At 45.6% G+C, this 27760-nt stretch overlaps 1 protein-coding gene across 1 annotated transcript; it reads left to right on the top strand.

The window, feature by feature from the left end:
• The first annotated feature begins 2733 nt into the window (after positions 1-2733).
• On the top strand, positions 2734-27435 carry CRACR2B (calcium release activated channel regulator 2B). The gene is made up of 17 exons (XM_062495011.1): positions 2734-2982; positions 4417-4528; positions 7083-7260; positions 9414-9560; positions 9867-9957; positions 10091-10183; positions 13031-13218; positions 13870-13941; positions 14372-14426; positions 18341-18420; positions 20696-20990; positions 21168-21309; positions 21536-21617; positions 23914-24028; positions 25505-25612; positions 26303-26379; positions 27351-27435. Exons 1-17 carry the CDS (start codon positions 2770-2772, stop codon positions 27433-27435), a joined length of 2133 nt encoding a protein of 710 aa, XP_062350995.1. The 5' UTR covers positions 2734-2769.
• Positions 27436-27760: the final 325 nt, after the last annotated feature.

Raw genomic sequence — 27760 nt, 5'->3', positions numbered from 1 at the left:
ATCTGGCTTGAAGCCACTTGCAGCATCTTGGACAAGAGACTTCCTGCTCTGAACATTGAATTAATGGACTTGGTCTTTTACACGAGTGAAATCCTTTCAGATTTTTTGTCCATGTCAGGCTCTCAGCTCTTCTAATTAAGAGGCTTTTAACTCAGCCAGTATCTGGGAGCTACAGTGCAGCTGGGCTTTTGATAAAATGAGGAAATGCTAGAGGTAGGGATGTAATGGGTTGGATTTCAGCTTCAAAAAAATGTCTCTGAGAGAGAACAGAGCATTCTCTTTGCACCACCTTTTGTTTGCTGCAGCAGAGCTGAGGAGACATCAACTGTGTGGGCTGCTCTAGAACTGAGGAAGCTGATAAGAAAGTAAGGTAATCTTTACTTCTGGGATCCTCATTGTCTCTTAGGCAGCTAAGGATGTTTTCTAAAACACTGCTTACTTGTGCCCTTTCTTAGTCTGTCTGTTTTCTACAATCCTGTCACGGCTCTTGCTTTGAAATCCCTTTTGCTTTCCACCCCTGCTGCTGTGTGGAACAGGGTGCTGCTTGTGCTAAGGCTGTGTCTTTGCAAAAGGAATGGATCTGGAAAAAACGTTTAGGAAGGTGGCCTGTAGAAGCCAATAATTATCATTCACCAGTGTGGCTGTTATTCTTCACCATAATCACCTGTAAAATCTAAGAAGAATCACCTGTAATATCTAGGAAGATATTTGGCTCCTTTTTGTTTTTCTTTCAAGGCCAGCTTTGCTACTTTTACTTGAATATGGAAAGTAAGCTGGTGTTCTTTATGACTTCTTTACTACTTACACACACAGACTTATCAGAAGCAAGCTGACTGTCCAGCTAATGCATAGAATCTAACTTTAGTCTCCAAATTTTGCTGTGTTGGCTCCATAACACAAAAAAAAATGCTTGGTGGGAGGGTTTGAGAAAGAGGAATAGAGAGAAAAACATGGTACACCTCCTTATTTCTTATACTTGCTCCCTTTCTTTCTTCTGCTGTATTCCACAAAGCTTGGGTCCAACCCTGTGTCTATTGCTTGCCAGGGATGTTTACTTGACTATAAACATGTATTAGTACCCATTTATAGGTAGTCATCTGCAGAGTTTAGTGTCACTTGAGCAGATACTTTTTTGAAACAGAGGTGCCCTGGAAAAACACCGATTTGAAAGGGGGAATGAAGCGTTCCGCTTGTTCTGTGAAGCAGAACCACCCGCTGGCTCGTGGACCAGCAGTAATAAACAGAGTCAAAGAGCGTGGGGCATAATTGCCTTCTCCTTTTGTGTCAGCTTCCTATAGTTCTCGCATGTGACATTCTTCCTGGCCATCATGCTCTTTATCCTCCCATTGTACCAGGAGTGCAAATAGAATTAGTTTGTTATCATGGCATCTGTACATGACTTTTAATTTCTTGGGGGTTAAAAATACCCAAGCAACCCAACCCTTAAACCCTCTTTGTCCAGCGCTGTTTAAATCTGCTCTCAGCCTGCCTGCACAGCTCACTTCTGCCCTGCAATGCAGAAAACAGGTCTGCAGACAGAGAAATCTAAAGCAGTCAGTGCAACAAGGCTTCAAAAATGTGGTGGTGTTGCTGAAGAAAAGCTGTCTGGAGAAGGTGTCTGATTCCATGAGATCAGTAAGTCAGAAGGTGGCTTGGTGTAGGGATGCATTGTAGGCATATTTACAGTCACAGTGCTAAGCTTAAATGGGTGCTCCCATTTCTTTTTGCTTTAGTTACTTGTAAGTGATGGGAAATATTTTCTTTGGCCTCTGAAATGTCTCCATAGTTTTGTGGTTTCCTTCCTTTGAAGGTGGATGTTTCAGATTAAAATTCTGTTTGGCAGCTCATGAGTTTTCAAAACAGAGGCTTGAAGGCAAGGGGTCAGGAGTGCCCAGCTTATTAAATTTTTCCCAGTGTAGGAATTGTCTGACCTTTCTTTGTACTGTAACAGCATAAAAAAAAATAAATATGGAGCTACTATTTGGAAAGCGTTAACAAGAAAATGTCAGAGATGGAAGGCCAGACAGAGGACCTGGCTGGGAATGACATTTCTTCTCTTTCTTCTGTCACTTGCACAGATCATCTTCCTATCTGCTCTCATCCTGCTCTGGGTTTTTGCAGTTTTAATGCAGGTTTGGTGCTCAAAGGTGTGGTGCAGAAAAGTAACAAGAGAAGGAAAAGTGCTTGTCATTCCCAGAGGAACCAAGACCAGAGAGGAGCAGTTTGCAGCATTTGAGCCCCATCTTAGCTGATGTGGAACTATCACTGTGCTCCATGCAGATTTACCTGTGTGCTTTAATATTCCCTTCCTGCTCTCTCATCTCTGCTGAAACCTTCCCTTGGCACCTGGCTTTCACCAGCAAAGAACTCGGACTGTGCTGTGGGTCTGAGGCAGAGGAGGAGAGATGGCAGCAGAGCCCTCCTGCTGGGTGCAGGGTTACAGGTGTATGGAAGGCTTAGCTACACCCATGTTGTGTGCAGGGTTTACCAACATGTGATGTGTACCTTAGTGTGATGTGTCTTTGACACAAGCTCCCTTTCCCCCCTGTGCTCAGTTCATGGAACCATGGAATATTTTGGGTAGGAGGGGACTTCAAAGGTTAGTTTGTCCAGATATGGATGCTGAATGTTGTTCTTTCAACCACTGAGGCATTTAACTATATCATTTGTGGGTTGGAAGTGGAGGGTTGTGTTTCACTGGGTTTTCTCTGTTTCCTGCCCTACAGCTCTTCCGTTTGGACCTGCCCAGGGGAAAAAGACTTTGAGAAGATGGAGAACCAGAATGGAGTGCTCTTGGGATATGTCCACTGGGAAGGAAAAGAGGAAGGGGGTGAGGAAGATGGGGTGGCTCCTCGCGGTTCTCCTCACAGCCAAATGAGCAGACTGGAAGATGTGCAGGTGGAGATGATTCAGAAGGCAAGGGAACTCTTCCAGCTGTGTGACAAGGATGAGAAAGGTTTTATCACCAAGATGGACATGCAGGTGAGGGGAAAAAATTTCTTCCTCTGTCCTGGGAGGATCTCTAAAGTTGTGAGTGGCAAAACAGGAGACAGTGTGGCATGCCTTACTCTTGGCAAGTGTGCATATGCATATGGCCTCTGCCTTATTGAGATTTCTAAGGACAAACTCTGGCACAGACAGCTGCTAGGAACTAAAATTCCCAGGAGGGCCTCGCACCTACAGGGAATTCCTGAGACAAGTGGGACTGCAATTCAAAATCTTTAAGAAATGAAAAAAAAAAAAAGTTGTGACTGTTCTTACAAACATCAAACATGCAGTAGACGGGAAATCTAGAGGGGGAAAAAAATCTTTGTTCTAATTTAGAAAAAAAAAAAGCAAAACAAACCCTGCAGAAAAACTACATAATGCACGATCCATCAGCCTCTCAAAAAGAAGTTGAGACAACAAAGTGATACAATCATAGCTAAATCCTAATCCAAAAACTCACCCTAGATCTGAACTATAACTTTGCTCTACAATGATATATTTTGCTGCTTTTTGTTAAAAAGTACTTGTTAACAAAATCTCTGTAGTTCTTTGTGAGTTTTGTTTTAAAGGTTTATCAGGAAGGTTACATGTGAATTGTTTTTTTCCTGCCCCATCTCTCCTAACATCTATAAATAATGCTTGACATGTCCATGCCACTTAAAATATTGACTCACTTTGCTTTGGGTTGTGTGATGCCTAGTTTTTACACTTATATTAATACAAATTTTTATCAAGTTTTTTTCTAAAGCTGCATGTTTAATGGACAGTTACAAGGTTTTAGTCTACACCCCTTTGTTATTTGTTTCTTTGGGTGCCCCTCCACAAAAGGTGCTCTGGTTGTATATTATGAAGGGAAATTATTTTGCTCCTTGTCTGTGTTGTGGGAGTAGTGATACAGTCCCAACGGACAGAAGGTGACATAGGAAAGTTGGCTTGCTGTTACAGACTGAACATTTCCTTTGGGATCTGCAAGAGCCTGGAACTGCATCCAGACACATGCAATTCTGACCTGGCCAAAGAGATAGAGCTGGTACCTGGTGTGCCCAGAGCTCTCCTGGGAGCAGCAGTGGTCATGGGAGGCTGGCAGTGCCACCTCTGAGCAGGAATGGAGGAAGGCAGGCAGTGAACTAGAGACAGTGGCTCTGTAGTGGGGGAGGAGGCAGGTTGAGCTTTCTCCAGACAAAATAACCTGAAATTCCCTCTCTGAAGTCCTGGTTGAAACACCCAGTAATGGAAGAAGTCAACATATCAATGACTCCACACAGGTATTTGTGTCATCGCTGAGCTCTACTGGCAGACTGTCGCACCCTGGGCAGGATGCAATGCTGAAAGGGCACATTGCTGTGGGCCAGAGCTGAGGATAGCAGGGACAGTCACAAGGAAGACTTGAGCTTTGGCTCAAGTTTGTTTGTCCTTTTGTTTTTGCAGCGGCTCCAAAGTGAACTCCCACTAACCCCTGAGCAGCTGGAGACTGTTTTTGACAGCTTGGAGCAGAATAATAAAGGATACCTGACACCTGTGGAGTTCAGTATGGGTCTAGGTAAGGACTGCACAGGGGCAGAGGAGGAAAAAAGCCCACCTGTGACAGGATGTTTTTTGTTGGTAAGAACCAAAGTGCAGTGGTTTTGCTGAAGGTGCACCAGCTATGCAGGACAATGCTCCATGCTGAGCATGATGTGGACATCATTGGAGAAGGTGGGTGTGTATCCTGCTGCTGGAGTCCTTGTGCTGCCTTCTCCCACACCTGTTCCCTGCCTGTGTGGTAGAGCCAGCCACAGAACATCTCCTGCTGGAGAGGGTACATGCAGCAAACTGTGCCTGGCTATCTCATCAGTTGTTCATCTGCACAGAAATATGCCTCTTGGCAGCTGTCCCCAGCTGGTAGCAGTGCTGTTCAAGGGCATTAGCAGGAGTCTTGTTGGTAGGCTAGAACACTGGCAAATAAGCCTTTTTTGCTTTCTTACTGCTGTCTTTTCCAAACAGTAGGAGAATGCTAATCCTTGACCAGAGTCCTCACCCAGCAGCACAGGTGCTCATGCGCCTTGTCAGAAAATCCGACCTGTCTCAGAAAACCTGTACCTGTCAGCACCTTCCTTGGACATGCAGAGGTGTTAAGTGGATCAGGTCAAAGCAAGTGAACACAGGTGGGCTAGGGTTTTCAGAAGTGGTGGAAGAGGCTCCTGAATTTTGCTGTCCTGATTGTTCAGATTGTATTTGCTCCTGGCTTTCTCACAATTTGGGAGGGAGAGCTTTTTCATGCTGCAATTTGAATGGTCAGAAACAGCCACCGTGAGAGGAAAAGTTGCAAACTGTGTCTTGGGCCAGCCTGTACAGGGACTGTTTTATCCCACTGAGTGCCTGCTGACTACACCTGTTCCTGCCCTGTGCCTCTGTCCTTGTTGTCTGGTTCCACTTCTTTGGCAGAAACAAGAGTCCTGTTGGGAGTGGGGGTTTCCAGTCCAGTACTGTATGTAGCAGGTAAATGGGCACCATTTGGGCATGTTGGCATCCACAGTGCCCTCTGCGTTATGACTTGGTTACTTCCAAATCTTGTACGAGTCATTTGTCCCATGGGCACAGCCTTAGAATGGGCATCTGCCTCAGTGCCATTGCTGGGAGAGGTAGGGAAATTTTTCTCGTTGTGTCAGGAACCACCCTGTGTTGGCAGCCTGGGTCCATGACACTTGCTTCAGTCTAAACAGGCAAAACACTTGATTTATGCATTTCCATTCTTTATGATTATTACTTGTGTCTGGCATCAATAAAATCCTTTTCAGACTTTGCCCCTAACTCAAGAGTTTGGCCTGACTCTCTTTCTTATAAAGTGTGCAGGAGCAAATCAAGGGGAAGCAGTTCAAGTTGCAATCAAGTCTGCTTCTTGAGAGGGCTCCTTGCACCTTCTAGGATATCAAAACAATCTTCAGATCATTCTCTATGTCAATTTTCTCATCTCCATCTCAATTTTCCCATCTGTAAAAGAGAGATAATGAGACATAATGACTCTTTCTCAAAAGCAGTCATCAAAAGTGCCTAATCTAGATCATTCTCCTTAATTAATTCTCTGATCATCAGGTTTTAACTAAGTAGGGCCTGGACCTCCACATTACAAGTTTTTTTTACAGCACATTTTAAGAGTGAGAGAGAAGCAGCTAAATTCTGGATTTATGTAGGCAAGAGGTAAAGTTGAGTCCTCTGAAGCATAACTATGGATATTTTTCCCCTTAGATGAGAATATGAAGCTACTCTGTGCTCTGTGAACATCCTTGACTCCTGGTCTTGTAGTTGGGATGTAATTTCTGTCTTTTGAACCAAGCAGATGTATTTTGGACAGGATGAGTAGCTGCTGCTGAAGGCCTGACCTCTGTATACAGATGAGGGGCTGTGTTTTGGATTGCTTGATTTGTTTCTTTGAGAAGGATTTGTTCCCCGCACCAGTATTTGTCACATGCCTTGCATAGCAGGAGGTTCTCGTGGCATTAGTGTCAGCATGAAACATAATCCAGATAGCTGGAAAGCTATCTGTACGTGGGCCGGGGCAGGAGGAGGTGCTTGGAGGTCCAGTTCATTCTGTTCTACACAATGCTAGCAAGGGGCAGTCCTTGCTGCACAGGGCTTGACTCAGAACAGAGGGAGCACATGAGGAGGGAGGGCTAATGAGCCCCTCCTCTCCATGTTTTAAGCTGAGGCACTGCAGCATGGAGCTATTTGGGGCCGGGCACACGGTCCGGAGAGAACCTTTGGGATCATTGGCAGCTGAACCCGGAGCTCTGTGGGAGTGCAGTGACCTCATGGCACGCTTTCCGTGCTGGCAGCCCAAGGCCATGGGTGGGGGCTCATCTGCACACATGTGAGCAGAGCCCTGGCAGCCTGTGGTTGGGCTGGGAGCCAGTTTCAGTCCCGGCACTGCGGAACAGACACTGACATCACTCAGGACGTCAGAACGGAGGCGCTTCACTGACCAGGAGCTGGATCCTACACCAGCAGCATGCACGAGGCTTCTCGTGGAGCTCTGCCAGGCTGTCATGTAAATAGCAGCTTATTCAATGACATCCAATTTGACTTTATTTATTCTTCTTCTCTTCACCTTCCACCAGGAAAGTTAATAGGGATTGAATTGTGTCAAGGGGCTGGGAGAATGGATCACTCCAGACACGAGGAGACCTTTGAGTCAGGCTGGTCAGATGACTTGGACCCTGCAGATGATGATGATGATGAAGAGAAACGATTCTGTTCCATGATGGAGCAGCTTGGAGCAGCTCAGTTGTTTGAAGAGTAAGTAGGGGAGTCACATGGCATTGTTTCTATCCTGATTTGATCTTGCAGTACCAAAGTACCAGAAAAGACCAAAAAGCTGAACCAACCTGCTTGTTCTCTGAAGCGCTGCTTGGGCTCTCTGTACTGTTGCCTTGGATTTTCGTATGCTTGGTAGCAAATGTAGTGTGATCTGGGTTTTCTCATCGGGTACCAATTACTTTTAGCTCAGTGCTTTTCACAATTTCCCAAATTTGAGTTCATAGCTGTAAAACGGAACAGCTGGTGGCATACAAGTCCAGCACAGGAAGCAAATGAAAAGAAGTATGTGAGGGTTAGATGAGGTAAGGAGGATGAGTTCTCTCTGTTCCAAAATGATGTGTGACTGTTCACATATTTCCAGACAATCAGTTTTAAGAGTCTCTTAAGGATCTGTGTTTGAGGAGCTGCTTGGGACTGTGCTGATCTTGAAGAGTGTGAAGGCTAAACTGGGCAAAGGGGTGCTCCTGTGAGCCTTGAAACTTGGTATTAAGGTCCTTGCATTTAGCCCCAGTAGGGTCTGCTGGCGCCAGTGTCATTCAGCCTTTTTTTAGGCTTTCCAACATGAGGCATTATGCATTACTGGTTCTTACTGATGTACATCTGCAGGGCCTGGAGTGCCCAACTGTATCTTCAGCTGTCCTTCTTTTCAGGCTTTGTGCTCCAAATGTGTTGCCATTTAGCAAAGAGGTGGACAGGATTTGAGACAGTTGCTGAGAGTAATGGAATTTGCTGCTTTCAGAGGGACGTCTATCATAAAACAGACTTCTTTTTTTTTCCCCCTCATTTTTATTGTGATGCAAAGCACCTGCATGTTTTAGTGATAAAGAACTTATGTCTGGGAAAAAATCTAGAAAGCTGTTATGCTTCAAAAAACAGGCCAAAACAGACACTGTGAAAGGCCATATTACCATTCTGGGAAAACAGTCTACTGTTTATAACTCTGCTTTGAGAAGCAGAAGTCCCAAAGTGGAATTATCTTGTGTTTTATTTTGACCACTTACTGGCAGTTTTATGCAACGAGTTCAGTAGCTACTTCATGTCACATCTTTGTGCCAAAACAGCTGTTGTAAAGCAGTAATATCAAATAGAAGCTAATTGGGGTGAGAGCAGGAATCTGAAATATTTTCACTGCTTTCTCTAGAAAGAAATTGTTTCATTTCCTAACAGGACTCAATATGTTATTTTATTTCAAATATAAAGATTGATGAAGTGCTATAACTTTTTAAACTTGTGACAGGAAAAGAAGGCTGTCATGCAATACTGGCAAAGGAAATCAAAAGCTTTTTGGTTGGTTTGTTTTGCTTCACTTAGAACACTAAGGGAGACAAATACATAGACAAAGAAAAATAGCTATATGGATACTGACTATAGCTATAATTATTCTGTATCTTTCAAGGCAGTTTTTCCAAAGTGTTTTATGATTTAAAAAAAAAAATTAAAAAGCTCTTCCCTAAAATGAAACATGAAATCTGAAAAAGCAGATGTAAACAATGAAGTCTGCAGGCTTACAAGACACTTTGAGAATTAAGTTTGTAAGTGCTATGATCAACTTGCAATTAATTAAATGTCTAAACAGTGTGATCATTATAGCAGGTTTAGAAAAAGATGTATTTGCTTTTCCAGGGCTTCCTTCATTGTTATTCTGATATGACACTTGAGGAAATTTGCATATTTTTTTGTCCCTTGGTTTCCAAGCCTGTAAAAAAATAAGGAGGACTGTAGCAGCCACCAGTACAGTCTAAGAAAAAACACCAATGATGTGTGATGTGTGCTATAGCAGTTTGACCATAACACACAGTAAATTTGCTGAATATTCATTTCTCCAAGTCTTGATGTAGACACCAAATGTGTGATTGATGAATACTTGGAAAAGCAATCCTTCCATGTTTGCTTCCTGGATTATTTTTCTTTTCTTCTTTCTGATGACTTCCTTTATTTTGACCTCACAATAGATCCCACTCCACATGCATGCTCTGTCACTGTCCAATTTTTCTTTCTGCTGTAATGGTGTAACAGAGATTGTCACAGGGAGATGGCAGTTTGTCCTGAATGCATGTTGGAGTTGGAATAGTACTCCATAAGATGACACAGTAACTATTTTGCTTTCCTTCTCTCTTCTATGCTTTCTCCAGCCCACATGAGATTCGGGAGCTCTGGGCTCGCCTACGAAAGGAGCGTCCAGAGCTCTTATCCAATTTTGAAGAGTTTCTGTTGCGTGTTTCATCATACATAAAGGAGGTGAATCATGAGAAGGAGTCTATGGAACAAGCATTGAAGAGGTAAGGAGAACATCATGGCCGTTTGCGGCCAGGAGCCAGCTGATGCTTGGATCCTGCCTCAGATGCAAGGAGAGACTGGGTTACAGGCTCCACCAGTAAAGAAGACATTTTTTGCTGTAATAAAACGACTCTTTCTTGGTCTGTTTTCCATGGGTTTGCTCTGCAGTGGTGCTCACTCATAACATTTAGTCTGCTTAAAAATCCCACTTATTGCCACACAGCTGTTAGTAGGAATCTGTTTCCATGCTTCTCTTTCCTTTCTGTACTGTTTTTCTCTCCTGACCTGCCTGCGCCTGTGTTTTCTAGGAAGGAGTCAGATCATGATCGAGAAGTCAGGTGCCTTTATGAAGAAATGGAACAACAAATCAAAGCAGAAAGGGAGAAGCTGGTCTGCCAGGTAACTTCTCTCTCTATCTTGGCTTGAGGGTGACCTTCCTTTGTTCTGAAGTAAAGGTGGTGGCTTGTCTGGCCAAGGAACAGCTCTTACTGTGCTGAGTGTTGTGCAGAGCTGTGTATCTTTAACTCTGCAGGAAGCACTGAGGCATGACAGGAGTAACCTGCTCCAGAAGGAACTGCACAACAAAGAGCAGGAGCTGGAGAAAATCCTCTACTGCCAGAGGAAGGTAATGGGATCCAAATCCTTTCTAACAAAGGGCATCCCCCTCTCCTGTCTTTCTGCTCAGGCGTTTTCTGATGGAAAATGGTGTTCAGATGTGGAGGGTTTGGCACTAGATAATTTGACTCTTGCTAGTGAAGTCGTCTCCTGTCTCTGAAGGTGTTGAGCTGACATGCCATTCTGTGAATGTTTTGTTCGTGCATTTTCTTACCTGCTTTGTGTTCTCTTGGCACAATGGTCCTGTCAATTTTAAATGCTGTCAAGGAAGATGGGATAAAAATTTTAAAGCTGTGAGTTTGAAGCTTTTTGTGATGTGTAAAGAAGATGTTTATGTACATAACAGAGCCAGATTTCTCTAGGTTTTGTATTCTGGCTACTCCAAAATGACCCGGCGTGAACAGCTCTGTGACACTTGGAGAGCTATATATTGTATACTTGCATTTGGGCACTTGATGACATACTGATTAATCAGTCACATAAAAGATCGAAGCATAAACTTTCCTTTAGCTTGCCATCCCTGGCATGGGCATTTGTATGGGATGGTCCCTTCCAGATGGCTTTTTCCTTGGTGTCTGAAGAACTGGGATGTGATCCCTACAGAAACAAGTCATGGCAGGTACTTGCAAGATGCTGGAGACTGGGGTGCGGGGGGGGAAGGTGTATCCCAGTTAGATACCTAGCTGTGATGTGAGTGAAACAGCGCTTCTCTAAAATCACCAGCTCATTGTCCAGCAGCTGAAAAAGCCAGCACAACTGAGGTTCCATCAGGAAGGATATTGAGAATAAGACAGAGGATGTGTTTTTCCTGCTGCCCACATCTTTGATGTGCCTCAGTGTGTGCAGTTCTGGTCTCCTCTAATTCCACTGTGTCTTCCTCGAGTATGAAGGTACAGAGTGCTAATATTATTAAGAAAATGGAAAATATGCCTTAGTAAGAGAAACCAGGAAAGTCTAGACTTTTAGATTTGGAGAGAAGGAGACTGAGGGAAGATACACATGAGCTTCATGAGCTCAGGAAAGTAATGAGAAAACAGAAAACTTATTCCCCAAGTCCTGCAACAGCAAAGGTGAGAGACACTCAGTGAGACCAGTATGAATTGTATTTAGAAGAACACACTTCTTTATACCGAGATTAGTGCTGGACTTCTGGCCCAAGAGGCAGGCAGTATCAGCAGTTCAAAAATGAATTGGACAAACAAATGGACAATAGGCTTGCAAATACTCATTGAAATGAATAGTCAGAGATGTGGCCTCTAGCATCCCTAGTCTAGGGATCATAAATGGGAAGCGAAGATAGACATGAGGGGAGTTAGGAGCTCAGGCATGCTCTTCCTAGGTAGCATCTGCTCTTGCTGAGGGTCAGAGCAGAACACTTGAGCTGCATGGACACTTAGTGCTACTCTAATAGTTCCCGCGCTCCTACTCTGAGGCTTGTACTGAGCTGTGTGGATAATCGGGTCCCTCTTGTGGCCGAAGACCAGTACTGTGATGGTGCTGTTCCACAGAATGGCTTCCAAGGACAGACCTCATTAACCGGAGAGTTGTGCGTGATGGAGGTTTTTTAGGGAGGGGCAAGTGTGCTTTATTTAAAGCCGGTTCCTTGGCTTATTGAAAGATCCGAAGGCTGTAAGCAGGGGTTGCTGTTTTTCAGTCTAAACTCCACTGCTCAGCATATGTAGTCTTGTTGAAATATTCCCCAGTGTCCACAGGACTGGAGGACTCCACCTACAGCTGGGTGTGGCTTGCCCTTCCAGCCTCCGTGAGGAGAGAGATGAGGCTTGTGTTTCAAGGAACCCAGGGAAGATCAGGTCTATTCATTCCTGCTCTTGACACTTGTACATGTGTGCTGGTAGAGTGGAGGGTAGGAAGAAAAAAAACGTTTTATCTTCTGCCATGGTATGCTGCTTTATTTTTCTTTTGAGAGGGGGAGAAAGTAGGCTGAGAGAGAAGGCAAGAGGAAGGTGTAAATGTGGAGGCTGACTCTGCCACCTGCTGCCCTGATCAGACCTGATTCCTGGTGTTTCTGTCTAGTTATAAACATGAATTGCATGCTTTTATTTTGGGCTATAAGTTCTCAGTTCTGCAGTTTCTGTGTAGCGGCAGCTTCAGTAGAGGGCCCTGGTTAGCTGGTGGGGCTGGCTGGATACTGCAGTGTCACTATGATCCCTCTTGGAATGCCCTGCTTGTCATCTAAGATGGGAAGCTTTGGGGCTGCATCTGTCTGTGACCCTTTCCCAGACTATGCCAGCCATTTGTAAGGAACTCAGTTACTGGCTCAATGATAGCAGGCTTTGAATTTCCCAAATCAGGTTTGTTAGTTGTGCTGGGGCTTTGTGCTGCCTAGAGTGCTGCTGTGCCCTGGTGGCATTTAAATGACATCTCTAGCCCAAGGTCCTGTCTCTAGCAGTAGTAAAGGCCACCCAATCACTTTACCTTCCAGGTGTAGTGTGAGATGCTCCTAGCACCTCAATATATCCTCCTTTCAGCTACCATGGGCTCAGGAAACCCCTAAGCTAGAGGATGCATTTCGACAATTCTGCTTAATAAGTCCCGACAGACACAACCCTGCTTCCACCCAAGTTTTTCCAGTCCTCCTTTGACTCTCATTTGCACTCTGATTCCAACAGTGCCTGACAGCATCAGGCTACTCATGCTGCCTGAAGCACTTCCTCAGCTGTGCCTAATTGCATTGCTTGGTTCCCCATTGCTGGCATGGTGAGAGAGAATTCCTTCCAGTTCACCCTTCTGCCTCATTGTTTACATCTCCTTTTTCAGCTTGTTTTTACAGTTGCGATTGTAGCAGAAGACTCTTCCTCTGTGTTTAACCCCTCCTCCTCCTCCTCTCCCAATGCAGCTGGAACATCAGCTACAGTCGCTGAACTCGGAGCAGCTGGAGACCCGTGTGCAGAATGAAAGGCTCCGGCACCTGAATGAAAACCTGCTGGAAGAGCTGGAGAAAAGCAAGTGGGAGCTAGAGGCAGTGAAGGGACAATTACAGAAGCTCCAGAAAGAGGCTCAGCTTGAGCAAGAGCAGAAGGACAGGTGGGAAAATCAGGAAAGGGGGGGGTGGGGGGCTGTGCTAGGGCAAAGACATGGACAGAGAAGGAAAGGTGGGCAAGCAATTAAAGAAAAGGTATCCCTAGTTAGGAGCCTTGTCTCTTTTTAAGGAAAAGAAGAAACATCCCAATGTTCTTATGGGACTAAACAGAGAGTGATACTGCTACTTCTTGCCTACCTTTTGTGGGAAATGAATATGTTCTAGAAAATCAGTACAAAAATACTGATGTTCCTCAGCCTAAAAGAGACTTCTCCATGTATCTTCCAGTACACAATCCTCTCTATAATGCTTTCTTTAAAGATCCTCTTCTAATTAATTCTGTTCCCATTTCTGGGTTAAATCTAATAATGCCTATTAAAACATTAAGATGTTTCAGATCCAGATGGCAGTGAGCATCCTTCCCAATTTTAGCAGCTGAGGAAGTGGAGAGGATGAGTTGCCTGCTCTCATGTTGGAGGAGAGCTCTGGTACAACCCAACTATCCCAGCTCCCAGAACAGTGCTGCTTCCTCTGAATTCTCCTAGCATAAGGCAGGCCCTTGTCTTTGATACCACGAGTGCCCCTGAGAAAGGGATGTTTGTATTTTTTTCTCCTATTTATTTATTTCCCCTTATTTTAAAATATCTTTTGCCCAGGGATGTGTTTAGAGTCTCCAAGAACATGCAGAAAGAGAAACAAAGCCTCCTTCGGCAGCTGGAGCTCCTCAGGTGAGAACTGGTGTAGGCTGGAGGGAAATGCTGGGCTCTTATGCCTGTAAAGGACTGAGATTTCAGCACTGTACTCATTTCTCCCATGGAAAGCTACAGGATTATATTCAAGCAGCGTTTAGACTCTGCTTGTTTTTCTAGGTCCAGACAGAGTTGTACAATTTGGCCAGCTCTGGCCCATTGCAGGCTATGTTATTTCACGAGGTAATCTCTCCTCTGGAGGAATTTAGTCTTTCCTGCTGGCTAAGGCAACTATGTAGAGCCCATGACCTCAGCTGGGATACATGGAAATCCCAGCAAGTCTGGCTATAAACAACATCTTTATATCTGTTCCCAAGCTCTCTTTCTGTTCTTACTTTCAAATATTGGGGTATACTTAATTTTTAACAAGCATCTCATTGTGTCTTTCCTGTGTCTTCCTTTGGAGCAGAGAAATGAACAAGAAACTTCGAGATGAGAGAGATGCTTTTGAAGCCAAGAAGCTGGTTAGTCTAAGAAAGAAAACCTTAATTCCCAACCACCCTCCTTTCATCTGCTGCTGTTGCTGTCACCACTCGGGGGCCTGTCACTTCCACGGGGGACAATGACAAGAGCTCTCGGGGTCTGGTGTTGTGCTTAATACAGACTTTGCAGCACCTCTGTGTTCGTGCTGGAGGCAAGCTCTGCTGGCTGCTGCTGCCAGCTCCCTGGGTTTAACCCAAGGCATGCTGGCTGGGGACTGTCACACAGCCCCGTGCAGGGCTGCAGTGGGTGCTGCCTGCTGCACATGTGGGTCTGTGTGTTGTGCCAGGCATTGGGCACATGCAAGGAGGGGAGAGAAGCTGGATGCATCCTGCAGCTGGGTGGTGAGGAAGAAGATGGACTCTCAGATGTGCTGCTGGCTGACTGGGCATGGAGTGGCACAGGAAGGTTTTGGAGTTTTTCTGACACCCTAAGTTTGTTTTCAGAGGTTCCTCTGGGGAGTTCCCCATTCCTGTGAACTCTGCTGGGTACAGCAGTGAGTCTTGTGTCAGAGAATTAGGAGAAAGCAGGATCTCTCTCATCTGGAACTGCCAATCTCTGGCCTTTCCCAGTCACCAAGATAAGCACGGATATGTGGTCTATTTTTAATTATTATTTTTCATTAAAAGGTTTTTGTGTTCCCAAATGTCACTTGCACAGCTGCTCTGCCCTCTTGGACCCATCCCTGCCACCATGCTGCTCTTTGCCTGCTCTGCCATCATGCCCCACCTGAAGATCTGGAAGTATGTGACTTGCAGGGAGGAAGGGCTGTGAGAGTCTTTCTGAAGGGTGTGTAAAGGACTCTGGAAGGAAACACAGGAATTGTGCCCATATAGGAGGCAAAATGCCCTGCTTGACCCAGAGGTTGGAGTTCTCCAGGTGGAGAGCTCCTGGAGAGCTTCATTGGTATAAAATAATGTCAGTAACAATTTTAGATAGAGGTGAAGTATGTGTGTTTCTAAAATCTGGAAGATTTTTCTTCAACCTTCATTTCTAAAGCTGCTATCTATGGGGATGTACACCAGAGCTTCCTGTTCCCTCTTGGAAAAGCCATGAACACAGTTATTCTGTAGCAGAGTCCAGGGCAAGCAGGCAAAGAAAATGGTTTCTTCTCCTCTTTCTGTGTATTGTGCTTCATCAGCTTGTGGGTTCCAATGGGTGGGCAGGTGGCCTGTGGAGACCACAGCTCAGGTATGTACCTGTGTATGTGCAAAGCTTGTCTGCTTCTTATCTCTTCTCTTCTGCTCCCCTGCTAAAAACCTGCTGCTGCAGATGGACCCAAGAGAGAGCCCAGCAGAGAGAGTCACAGCACAGAGGGGCTGCTTTCTCCCTTCTCCCAGCACTGGCAGTAGGGAATGAGGCACAGGGTGAACTCCTACCACCATTGCTCATCTGGCAATGCTGTGTCTTGCTGGGCAGTTGAAGCCTGTACTGGAGTAAGGTTTTTTCCTTTGGCTGCTCTCATTTCAGTCCACAGGGAAGCAGGGCTCTAAGGGCTTACAGAGATGCTACTATCATCATATGCATACCTGCAGGTCTGCTCCCCAGCCTGTCTCATAGTAAGAGGGAGAAAAAATGGCAATGCTTTTGCAGAAGCAAAATGGAGAGTCCAGCCTTCTGATGGGGATCCCTAGTGTGCAATACACTCTCTGCCAGAGACCATCAGTGCTTTTACAGGCTAAAAAGAAACCCAAGGCCTTAATACCCTCTCTTAGTGCTGGGAAGAGTTATTTCTGTGAAATGAAAGTGTGGTGAACAGAGGTTCTTTCATAGCAAAGATTTTGAGGTGGTTGGAAGGAGGAGTTGGGCTGTATGTGGCTGATAGTAACCCAGTCACTGCTCCTTTGCTCTTCTCTGTTCCCAGCTCAATACCTTGCTCTTCATAAGAGTTTCTGGCCTTGCCACGGTGGGCAGACCCTGGCCCCACTGCACTGTGGGGCACTGTCTTGTCCCAGGCAAGAGAGGCTGGGTCACACATAGCAATATGTGGCTCTTTCTGTCTATGTGCAAACCACTGATGGGTATTTTTAAGACCCAGGGGTTGCAGATTCAGTTCCACACCCATGATCCATCTGGCTATGTAGTTATTGTCTTGCATGCTTTATGTTGACAGAGCAAATTTCATGTCTGTTCATTGTGAAGAGTGTTTTGGTGCTTTGACTACATTTGACATGTATTTTTATTTCACTGGTAAACCAGAATCTTTCCCATTCAAAATGCTTGTACATGTGCTGTTGTGGAATCCTTGTCATCATGTTTTACACAGCTGTGATGTTGCATCTGTCCCTTTATCATTCTGGTGAAAAGCCAAATGTTACACAAACCTGGCAGGCCAATAAAGCATGGCAGAAGAAATGGCAAAACATGCCCCACTGTTCCTCCTTTCTTATACAAGTACATGCTCTGCAGGCTGTTCCCTCTCCAGGTAAGGTGGTGGCAGAGCAGATTGTGTGGGAGTCCTTTTGCTCTGCAGGTGACTTGATGGTTGTGACTAAGCTCCAGTGGCCTGTAACACAATTTCCTTCTTTCTGTGTGGCTAGAGGGTACCCTCGAGTTAAGCTGCTCAAACACTGAAAACTTCCCCTTCTGTCCCTGCTGGAGAGCCACTGGTGGTCTTTACCACAGCCTGGCTGTGTTGACTGGAGTATTGTTATGCACTCGGGAAGTATGGAGTACTGTTTGTCTTGGAAGATTTGTGCTCCACAATTGTGAGCCTCTCAGTGCTGGATTGTTTCTGTAGCTGGAGGTTCTCTTGAACATCAGTTTTATATGTAAAAAATGGGGTTTTTTTCCCCACAAAGTTCCTAGTTGGGTCAGGCCCTCTGTGGAGCCCAGAGTGTCTCCTTTTGTTGGACTGCATTGCAGTAAAGGTGTTCTGGGAGTTCTCACCCAATAGAACAGCTTCTTAATTTTTTTTGCCTTTTAAATAAGTCTTCAGTAAGGGTTATTGAAGAAATCTTTGTAATCCTCCAGGCTGTGAAAAGCATGAAGGAAGGCCTGTCCAGAGCTACCTGCAGGTGTTTGGTCAGTTCAAAACTACTGTGAGAAGCAGATCTGGCAGACTGCAAACCCTTCTTCCTCCACCTTTCCCCCAAAAATAAACTTGTAAGGACATGCTAGAAATCTTCAGATTTGCAGACTGAGTACATCTCCCAGTATTCATGGGATATTCCCCCAGTGCTGATGTGATGGGCACCTTTCCATGCTGTCTCTTGCTTCACATTTTGAATGTGGCCAGAGCAGTGACTCTGCTGGGAATGGCAAAGCTGCTGTATGGGGGGAAGAGGGTTGGGGGAGATGTTGTCCCTCCTTCTCTGAGGAGCTGGTAAATACTGGCTATAGGAAGTGTTCAGTCTCTGTGGCAAGCAGGAGGAAAGCATGGAGAGGGTGTAAGGCAGAGCATGTACATTCGCCCTTTCCTGAGCTGCCTCCTTCCTTTCCTGTGGTTTGTGTGCAGCTCTAGGTGAGTACAGGTTGAGGAAGGGTACTAGTTTCTTCTGACGAAGGGACAATCGGTCTGTCCCACAAAACATCAGCGTAAGAAAGAGGCAGGTGGGGAAAGAGAGATTCAGATGTGGGACTAAGTGGAGACTAAGCCATACAAATAAAAACTGTCTGGCTAGAGGAAGAATTCAGTTTGAGACATCAATTCTTTGATAGATTTTAAAGTGAAGGAGAAAGCAGCAACAGTGATGGCTTCTTGCAGGAATTACATTATTTGAACTGAGCAAAGCAAGCCCTGTGCTCACCTCTTTGAGCCTTCCAGTGAGGCACTACCACTGCATGGTGTGGGGGTGCCAGGGCTCCAGCCTTGCCTCCCCAGAGTGCTCTACAGAGGTGGGGAGTGGTTGAACTGGGGCTGTAATCACATTCATCATTCCTTCTTTTCAACTTCCAGGTGCCTCAGAACAAAAAGCCCCCATTGAAGAAGGGGTCAGTGCTAGGCAGCTGCCTGCTGGAGGACAAGCCTGTCAAACGGTTAGATGGGTGTCTGTGTCGTGTCCGTGGTGTCAGTCCGTGCCCACTGCAGTACCCTGTCAGTCAAGCTGTGTCCTGTGTCTGGTTCTCCCACCTTGGTGCTGTCTAGTTTTGGGAGTGTGGTGGGGTGCAGCTTTTTTGTGGCTCTAGCTGTCTCTTGGCATCAGGTGGCGTTGGCTCAGCATGAAGCTGAGGATACTGTTCACTATTTCCACAGGGAGGTGGCCCTGCTGCTTCTTCTGCCTGCAGCAATGGGGGAGAAATCTAAATATTACCAGAAGGTCTGGGACTGTTAATGGGATGGGAGTCACAAAGGCTGCCTCTTTCTGAGTCAGACAGCTCTGTTGAAAGGACTGGATCAACTCCCAAGTGTGCCAGTTTGTCCTCAGGCATAAATCCTGTCCACTGGTGCCTCATGCCAGAGTCCATATCCCTGGGGCATGGGAGAGGGCAGAAATTACACAAAGGTTGGGTTCTTTCTGGCAACTGAAAGCCTCAAGGAGAGGGCCTGGCTCCAGGTGGGTTCATCCTGCTCATCTCCCTCTACCCCTATGCAGAAGCTCACCTGGCACACCAAGCCTCCCTTCAGCCAGGGCAAGCAGCACATTTGTGTGGCCAAGGCCTTTTTTTTTTCTCCACTCTACATGCAGAATTTACAGTGACCTGGCTTGTAGCTGGATCTCACCTGCAACAACTGGCCCCAAACAAGTTTTAAAGGCAGCGTGTTCCCCTGTTTCTTACCAGGTCTCTGCAAAGTTCCATTGTTTCCCAGTTTTTCCTGGTGCCAGCCAGAGACACAGGTCTAGGCACAGTTTCTTCCAGCTTCAACTCACTCTTAATACTAGTAATTTTGGTAGTAACATTTAAGGATTCAGCTGGAGGCTCCTTGGCTTGTGGCCTTTTGGTAGACTGTGGAGGAAGGTTGATTCTTGAGCCCTGAGCTCTGAGGCAGAGCTCTTTCATGGTTGTGTGACTGGTACATTCTATCCATTGAATCAGATAACCAAGTTCTCCCATCTTCTCCCCCAATTATTTATTGCAAAAATGCTGCTTTGCAGTAAGTAAACCTCCTGGGAAGGCAGATAATGAGAGAAGGGGAGTAGTTCTTGGCCCCGTCTCTGTCCTAATGCTGTGTCACACCACATTGCTTGAGAAACGTGAAAAGAAATCCATTAGATCTGGGGTTGCTGTTCAGAGTTTTGGGTTTGTCCCTTTGCTCCCACTAAAGAGGGTCTTGAGACCCCTCACTGTGTGATTTTGCCAGCCCTGGGAGATGGGCACCATTCACCAGAGCCTGAGAGTACGTGCTCATTTTTAAGAGGGAGAGGTTCCAGCTGGCCTGACTCTGGACTGGCATTTGGGGCAAATGCAGGGGGGGCAACCAGGAATGTGAGTTCCCTTTCATAGAAAAAAGTGTAGGCATGGCAGCCTACTGCATTTTGAGCCCAGATGAAGTGTACTTGCTGGAGTGAGAAAGAAGAATTGTCTGGATTCCTGCACTAATAGAAAGAGAAAGATGTTGCAGAGCAGGGTGGGATGTCCTGACCTGAAGAGACTGACTGTAGTGTGCTTTGGTCACTGTAATTTGTTTCCAAATGTAGTCTGCTGACCAGTGAAAGCAACAGAAACATCTGTGATGGATAAATACCTTCAGCTTAATTCTATGTCTTCTTGCTTCTCCTCTAGATCTTGAACCATAGAAAACCAGCAGTGCTGACTTGTTCCTCAGCAGTGATTCCAGTAGTTTAAATTGGTTATTTTAGGTGTTCTCTGGAAGGTTGTTCCTCCAACTACCACATCAGCTCTGCCCAAAGTGCATCAGCCTGCTCTTGTGTGGGCACAGTCTGTTATTTCTTTTTATATGATATTTAGTAACAAAAATACAGGGGTAATTATTGCCTCTTTTTATTTCTTTTCTTTTTCTTTGTTTTTATCTTAAAAAGGGGCTTTCATTTTGTATGTTTTGTCTCATTTTGGTGAAGCAGTAGGCAAAGAATTCCTGAAAAGCCAAAGTGGCATTTTTTTCTTCAAGTTAACGAAATATTTGTTAGCACATATGAGTATAGCACAGCTCTGGTGAACTTTCTCTTTCCCTAGGGGAGCCACTGATGTCTTAGTCACAGGGAGTGTGGGGAGTGAATATATAGAGCTCCTGTGAGAGCTTCATTCACACTAATTGGATTTCATTGGTTGGTTGGGAATTTGCAACTTCCTCCTTTCCTTATCTCCTCACCCCCTCCCACCCTATCTGTGCTGCCTGTGGACTTCAATACAGACAACTGGCCTCTGCAGACCTTCCCTTCACCTTCCCAGTGGATGTGGCAGTGGAAGAACCCAACAGAAAGAACTGTAAATACTTCCTAGGCAACGGGGTATGGATGAAGACAGGAGAAGGAGGCAGCACCAACTTTGGAGAGAACAGCAGAGATGAAGAGAGATGGCCCTTAGCAGAAGATCCTGAGTGGTTTAGGATGACTTTGAAGGGTGACTCTGACTGCAGAAAAAATGCAGATGGCTTAGATGCTGCTCCACTGCCTCCTCGAGTACAGCCTGTTGGCACTGAAACCAGGGTGAGTGCAGTTACCTGGGGTTATTCCTCAAACATCTGCTAGGGACTTGAGAGTGTCTGACTCTCTTCCCATCCAACTCCACCTCCATAGATTTACAGTGCAGGGGGTCCAATCCCTAAATCAAAGCACTACCTGCAGCTGGACTCTTCAAAACCTCATGCCTTTCTTCCATTGTAGCTCCAAGCACTGGAACCAGCCAGCTGTTCCCCAGATCGCATCTTTAAAGTGGTGTTTGTAGGGAATTCTGGTGTTGGGAAGAGTTCCTTCATCCACCGCTTCTGCTATGACAGGTTCTTGGCTGAGCTCAATGCAACCATTGGTAAGTAGTAGGGTGCCTGGCTCACCTGAATAAGGAAGGTGGGACAGTCAGCCTGGGCAAATGCTTTTTTGCCTGTATTATAGCCCAGCTAGAGGTAAAGATAATCTGTCTCCCAGTATTGAATCAATCTTGCAGTTACCCTGAATTAAACTGAGTTGGTCTGGCCATTGTAATGGCTAGCTGCTCTCCCCATCCTACCTCATAATCATTGTCATTTTCCTGACAGGTATTGATTATCAGGTGAAGAGTCTAATGGTGGATAACACCCAGGTTGCCTTACAGCTGTGGGATACAGCTGGACAAGAGAGGTAAGCAATTTCTGCCAGGCTAGGTGGAGGAAAGGGAAAGAGTGCATGCAGCTGGTTTCTGTCCCTGGGAAAACTACCAGCTTCAGAAGGACCTGACAGGTCATGACAGCTATTCCAGTGCTGAATCTGCAGAAAAGGTTTGTTCCAGAGATTTCTAGAAGCTGTGACTGTGAAGCAGAGCCTGGGGAGATCACTCTGAGGGTTGACAGAAAAGTAGTTTCCCATGTGTCTGATCTGCAATGCTCCAAGCAGTATGTCCATAGATGTATGTCATGGGGTTCAAAGGGTGGAAAGGACTGTGAACTTTTCCAGATCTGATTCAGCTGTCAAAGCCAGCTGAGTTAGTGTGATGTACGGGGAAGGTGATTTGAATTACCCTGCTAGGCTCTGCCAGTGAGGTTATTGGCCCCTTTCACTGTCCCTTCTGCTGATAGAATGGTGAAAGTGATAATCCTTGGTAGAGAGACTGTGCAGCTTTTTGTGACACTGAATACTGGTTCCCCCTATTAAGCCCTCTAGTTTCAAAAGCATGGGATATCTCTAGACATTACCAGCAGTGTTGGTGACGATCAGAGTAGTAGAGGACATATTTCACCTTCATCTGCTACTAAAAATGAAGGCCCATCACTGCCTCCATGTAAATTACATTTTATTTAGGATATAATTCAAAGCTTAAGATGAAAAGCTATTTCAAAAGGACCATGACCCTCAAGGGCCTGACAAAAATAAGCACTGGGTATTTTGAGCTAAATATGTTATGGGGGCAGGCCTTTGGGGGCAGCCAAGGTCATGGGAATATTCTAATCCTAAACTGTGCCAATGATGCTGTCTGTCTCTAGACCATGCAGAGGTGGTGGGAATGTACTAAGTCGGAGTATCTAATGAAAAGCAACTCTCTCTTCCAAAATAAGGCTTCATGCTGAAGAAATAATTATTTCTGAGGGGACTCCTGTGGTTATTTTGATGCTGAAACTGAGCAGTAAGGGGAGTTGCTATGACATAAAATATGACACTTTATTGAGGCCAGATTGCAGCAGAGGCCAAATTCAAGATATTGTCTCTGTAGAAGGACCTTTAGCACAGGCCCCTGCAGGACTAGCAGGTCTTAGATGTGTACCCACAAGAGAGAGCTTGGCTCAGTGCTGATACCAAATAGGAGACTGGGAAGAAGAAAAAGCCCTTTTCCTCTTGTGGAGGAATATTAATTACTTCTAACTAGAGGTGTCCAACTCTAAGTATCTAAGGAAGAGATGGAAGAACCCCTTGGAGCATGCAAGAACTCCTTGGTGACTTCCCTGAGATTGATGCATGCTACCTTTGATTCTTCTGGAGCATCTTGCCTGGCTGGCAGATCTAGAGGTGCACCTTGAGTGCCAAAGATAGTCTGTGCTTTCTCAGTTGGTAGGTGCCAGAATATTGTGTCCTTATTGTAACAAAAAAGAACAGCTTCAGGCAACTGTCTGAAGAGTACAGGAGGATAACAGCTGCAGGTTTTCTTGGCTTGCAATAGGAGAGTTTGTTGTCCTGTGCAGGAAATTCACAGCTCTCTAGTGAGATCTCAAGACTTTTGTTACATTTATTAATTCCCAAATTACATTGTTAATTCCATCAGTATGCAATCGGGGTGGTTATGTCATGGATCTGTCACAAAATGCTTACAGATTCTAAGGTTTGGGTTTGTTGTTTTGGTTGTTTGATTTGCTTTGGTTGAAATTTATTCACAAAATACAAGCCTGTGGTTTTAAATGGTACAGACAGGAAAAAGTAGATGTCTGGCAGGAGCTTTTCTTGGAAATCATGTCTAGCTCCTGATTTTTTTATATATAATGGCATTGATTTATAGATTCAATAGTGGAAACAGACTGTACTGATGCTGAGTTCTTAATTGCTGTTTTGGCAGCCCTGGGGCAGACAATATGCATGCTCAGTTTGTACTGTGGTACAGCTTAGTCTGCAGATTATTCCAGACTATAGAGAAAGATAATGTTTCCCTTTTAATAGGAAATTACCTTTTCTTATCCCACCCAGATTCTTCTCCTTCTTTCTTCCCGACTTGCAAAGGTCTTCCTTCTTGCCTTCTCAGCACCATGCATTTGGCAAGATTCCTGCTTACCCACAGCTGCCTGGCCTGTCTCAAAGATGCAGGGATCTGTGTGTAGGCACCAGCCCAGAGGGACACACAATGCCAGGCCTTGCAGAGAACCTGCATTAACAGACAGATAATCTAATCCCACCCTGTGCCTTCTTGCTGCACAGCCGAGGTTCTGAGAGTGCCTTTGCTTCTGTCTGGGCTCAGGTTTCGGAGCATCACCAAGCAGTACTTCCGGAAGGCAGATGGGATCCTGGTGATGTACGACATTACGGCCGAGTGCTCCTTCGTGGCGGTGCGGAACTGGATGAGCAGCATCCAGGTGAGAGAGGGACCTGGGCTTCAGTGCTGCTGGTGCTCCCTTGCTCTGCACCAGCTCCAACAGTCTGTCTGCAAGTGACATTTTTCAGTGCCCCAGGAAGTCCTATTGACCTTGTGATCTCAATTATCAAAGCAGATGCCTGTGTGGTGGTTAGTTTGGAACCAGAGGCTTTGTGTTGAAGGTAACAAAGCCAGTGGTAGCCCATTATATCAGGGATGCCTGTTTCTGTGACAGAACCTGCCAAAACAGTAGTGTGGCTATGTAAACACCCACATGCACTGGCTACATCTCTTAAACGTGGTCACATCCCACCTGTGCTCAGGCAGGGAGATCTCCTGGTGTCTGGCCTGTGCACAGGAAAGTGAGGTGGTCCTTTTTATTTCCTTTTTTATTTGAAAATTTGGTAACAATGTATTAATACTGTTGGGTTTCCCCTTCTATTTTATTTCCAAACATTCACTAAGAGCATTTATCTGTGGCTTATATCTTCTTGGGGATACAAAAATACCTTTGTTTATAATTGCAATAGTTGTGTGTAGATGATCAAGAGGTGAAGGGATATTTTCAAGGGCAGTTTTGTTTTGATTGTGCTGAGTCTCAAAACACCAAGATGTCAGTGGAATCGGTAAGTATAGGTTGGAAGATTCTAGTATTGTTAATTTCCACAAGCCTGTTGGAGAAAAACAAACAAACAACCACTTATGTCTTTGGACTCTAAAAGATCAAAAATTAAGATTTTTCAAAACTAACCAGCCTCTGAAAATCCAGTTCCTTTCAGGAGAAAGGTTAAACTGAGCACACAGAAAATCAAACCACGTGAAATCTGTATATTTTAATTTCTCTCTTATTTTCCTCTCCCCATCTGTGTATTTATTTTGTTTTGAAGCTGTTCAGGTTCTGTATTTCCTCCAGGGCACTTGAGTGTGGAGATAACTTTGAGCCCTGCTCTTACTCTGACCATGTTCTAGTGAGCCAGTGCAACTATAGAGAGTTTGACCAGAGGTAAGGGGCTCCAGGAATTGTTTAGGAATAACAGTTCCTACAGAGACAGCTTACAATAGGTGAAAGTTGCTTAACTTGCTCGGCCAGTGGATTTTCAGCAAGGGATCATTGAGTTCAGGACAGCACATTAGACACAGTACTGCACATACAAAAATTACTGAGCTTATTAAGATCTGCCAGACCACAAAATCCAAAAGGCCTATGGGGCAAGCTGCTTTTCTTTAGGCTTCTTATTTTCCTGAGAGGCACTTATGTCCTGTCTCCCCTCTCTCACCATCCCAGCTCAACACACCAAACATTTGGAATGTTCCCCTAGCTCAAGCTTCCTTTCACAAATCCCTGGGACTATTGAAGGAATGGCCCTTTAATGATCTAGTGGGCCTGGTCCTGCTGTCACTGAAGGTCTTGTTTGCTTGAGCTGGAAGGATCTGCTCTGAGTGGCTGTGTCTCTAGGGGTCTTCATTTCTTTTGCAGGAAGGTATAGAGGACGGAGCTGTGGTCTTTCTGCTTGGAAATAAATTGGATGCTGTGCAGAGAGAGACCCGGAATGTGCCCAGGATGGAGGGGGAAAGGCTGGCAAAGGTGTGACTCAGTGCTCTGCTGCTTGACCTGCTCTGCAGCCACTCTCCAGCTGTAAGCAGGGCAGTCTGGCTGGCAGAAAGCCCTTCCAGTATGGAACCTTCCTTCTCCCTCCCACCCCCAGTTTCTCCAGTGTGGACATGTACCCAGGTCCGTCTGGTACAAGGGAGGATGAGGTAGTGGCCTGGATGAAGCAGACAATGGCCCTTGAGCAGGCTCCTGTATTTTTCTTGGGGCTTGATGCCTCATTACAATCTTTCTGAGGGGAACATGCAAGACTTATTTCCCTAATGCAACATTATCCTGCCTCTTTTCTCACTCCCTTGTCTGCCTGCTGGCACCTTGGCCCCTGGGTGGGGGGAAACAGGGTTTCAAAGGTGTTTCCTGCCATCTGGACTCACAGCAAAAAGGTAAGGGAATCAGAGTACCCTGGACAGATGTTTTCTCTTCCCAAACAATTCCCCCAGTGCTCCCTTTTGGACACTCTGGCTTGGCCCCCAGTGCTGAAAAAGCATCTCCTCCTCCTGGGTTGGTGAGTACACACCCCAGCAGGGTAGCAGCCACCTTCCTGGCTCCAGTGGCTCTTGGCAGGGTTCCTGTGGATGAGGGTGGGCCAGCTCCCAAGGCTGTGGGTGAATGGTGATGGGTGGAGAGCTGGCAGTCACCCTGGGTACTTGCTGTGCTCTCTGGCAGGAGTACAAGGCTGTGTTCTACGAATGCAGCGCAATGACTGGATACAACATCATGGAGCCCATGCTGCATATGGCCAGGTCAGTGAACAGAAGCAGTCACCCTGGGACACTTCCCCAGCTGGAGGTGACTGGTGTGGGCTCTCCTGGGGAATGGGCAAGAAGATGGGGGTGTCCTTGTCTTTTGTGCCTGGAGAACACCAAGTGTAGACTGGACTCTTCGCACACAAAGCTTCACCTGGTAGAACTGGCTGTTGCAAAATTAGGAGTTAAATTTGAATATTTCATTACAAAAACCCTTGCATACTGTCCCAGATTTTAAGCTAGTGTTTTCAGGTTGAAGTCTTCATGCAGCTAAAGTGTTCTTAATATCTGCCTTAATAAGCACTGTACAGACTGAGCTATTTCAGTGGCACTAGTTTTAAAATGAGATAAGATACTGTTCAGCTGAAAGAAATTTGCTCTAAATTTTTACAGTTAAAAAGAAACAAACAGGTAGCTTTTGGAAAAAAGTATTTCAAATCTCGCAAGAAAACTATCCTTCTGTTTTCTTTTATCTCTTTACCTCCTCCTGCATAATCTCTGTTAAAGCCCCACAGCAGGATGTAACTGGGAGGATTTAGCATCTAGGTGAATCACATCTCCCATAGCATGTGCCTTCAGCATGTTTTATTACCATGGTGCTGCCCAAGATGGCCCAGACAGGTAGAGCAAGCAACCCAGGATTCTGACATCAGTGGGGGATCTTGGGAATAAGACATAGGCCACTCACACTGGTGCTTAGATTGCTAAGCCATGGTACCCCTCTCTCATATGTGTCCAGTTTCTTTCCCTATTACCTGGAAATTCATGCTTATTCTCTGTGTGTGGTTTATCTAGCCCAACTTCCAGAGAAGTCCAGTCTTTCGGCCTTCTTCTTGGGCCTTGTTGCTTCTTGCCATCTTAAACGTAAATCCTAAATGGCTGGTGGAGAGCAAAGGGCAGAAGCAAATGCCTTGGCAGGAAGAGCTCAGTAACCAGGCTATGTTCTTAATCTGTGCTGCTCTTTCCAGGTTGCTGACAGCACAAGAAGACAGGCAGAGGGAGAATGCCCTGCAGCTGGAGGATATCAGCAGGAGGAAAGGGTGCTGCACATAAAGCACACCAATGTGTCAGCAAGATACATGTGTCATGAAACTGGGGGTTCCTTTCAAGCAAGCTGAATTTGATGGTATCAGCTCTCTAGAGACTTGGGGAAGGTACAGTTTTTCCCCATCTGTGAATTTGAGGCATAAATCAGGCCAAAATATGCATATTATCTGCACTTGTCTACTTCCTAAGTCTGCATGCTGCCCTGGTCTCTTGAGGCCTCTGCTTCTTTGGGGGAATTTGGCTGGTCTTAGCTAGCAGCACAGAACTGGGCCTTCTGTCTGGGGATGTTGGTTCCCCATAAAGGGACAAAGTCTTGCTCCTGTTCTTTCTG

Source organism: Cinclus cinclus, chromosome 6 (assembly GCF_963662255.1).
Source record: "Cinclus cinclus chromosome 6, bCinCin1.1, whole genome shotgun sequence".
NCBI classification, from domain to species: Eukaryota; Metazoa; Chordata; class Aves; order Passeriformes; family Cinclidae; genus Cinclus; species Cinclus cinclus.
Note: the sequence above shows the minus strand (reverse complement) of the source record. Positions and strands in the feature narration are given on the sequence as shown.

Bases quoted from the DNA above. Each gene is read 5' to 3' on its own strand.
- CRACR2B (XM_062495011.1), top strand. From the start codon at position 2,770: ATGGAGAACCAGAATGGAGTGCTCTTGGGATATGTCCACTGGGAAGGA. The intron at 14,427-18,340 runs GTTAGTCTAAGA...TTCAACTTCCAG, and splicing joins CTTTTGAAGCCAAGAAGCTG to GTGCCTCAGAACAAAAAGCC. The intron at 20,991-21,167 runs GTGAGTGCAGTT...CTTCCATTGTAG, and splicing joins CTGTTGGCACTGAAACCAGG to CTCCAAGCACTGGAACCAGC.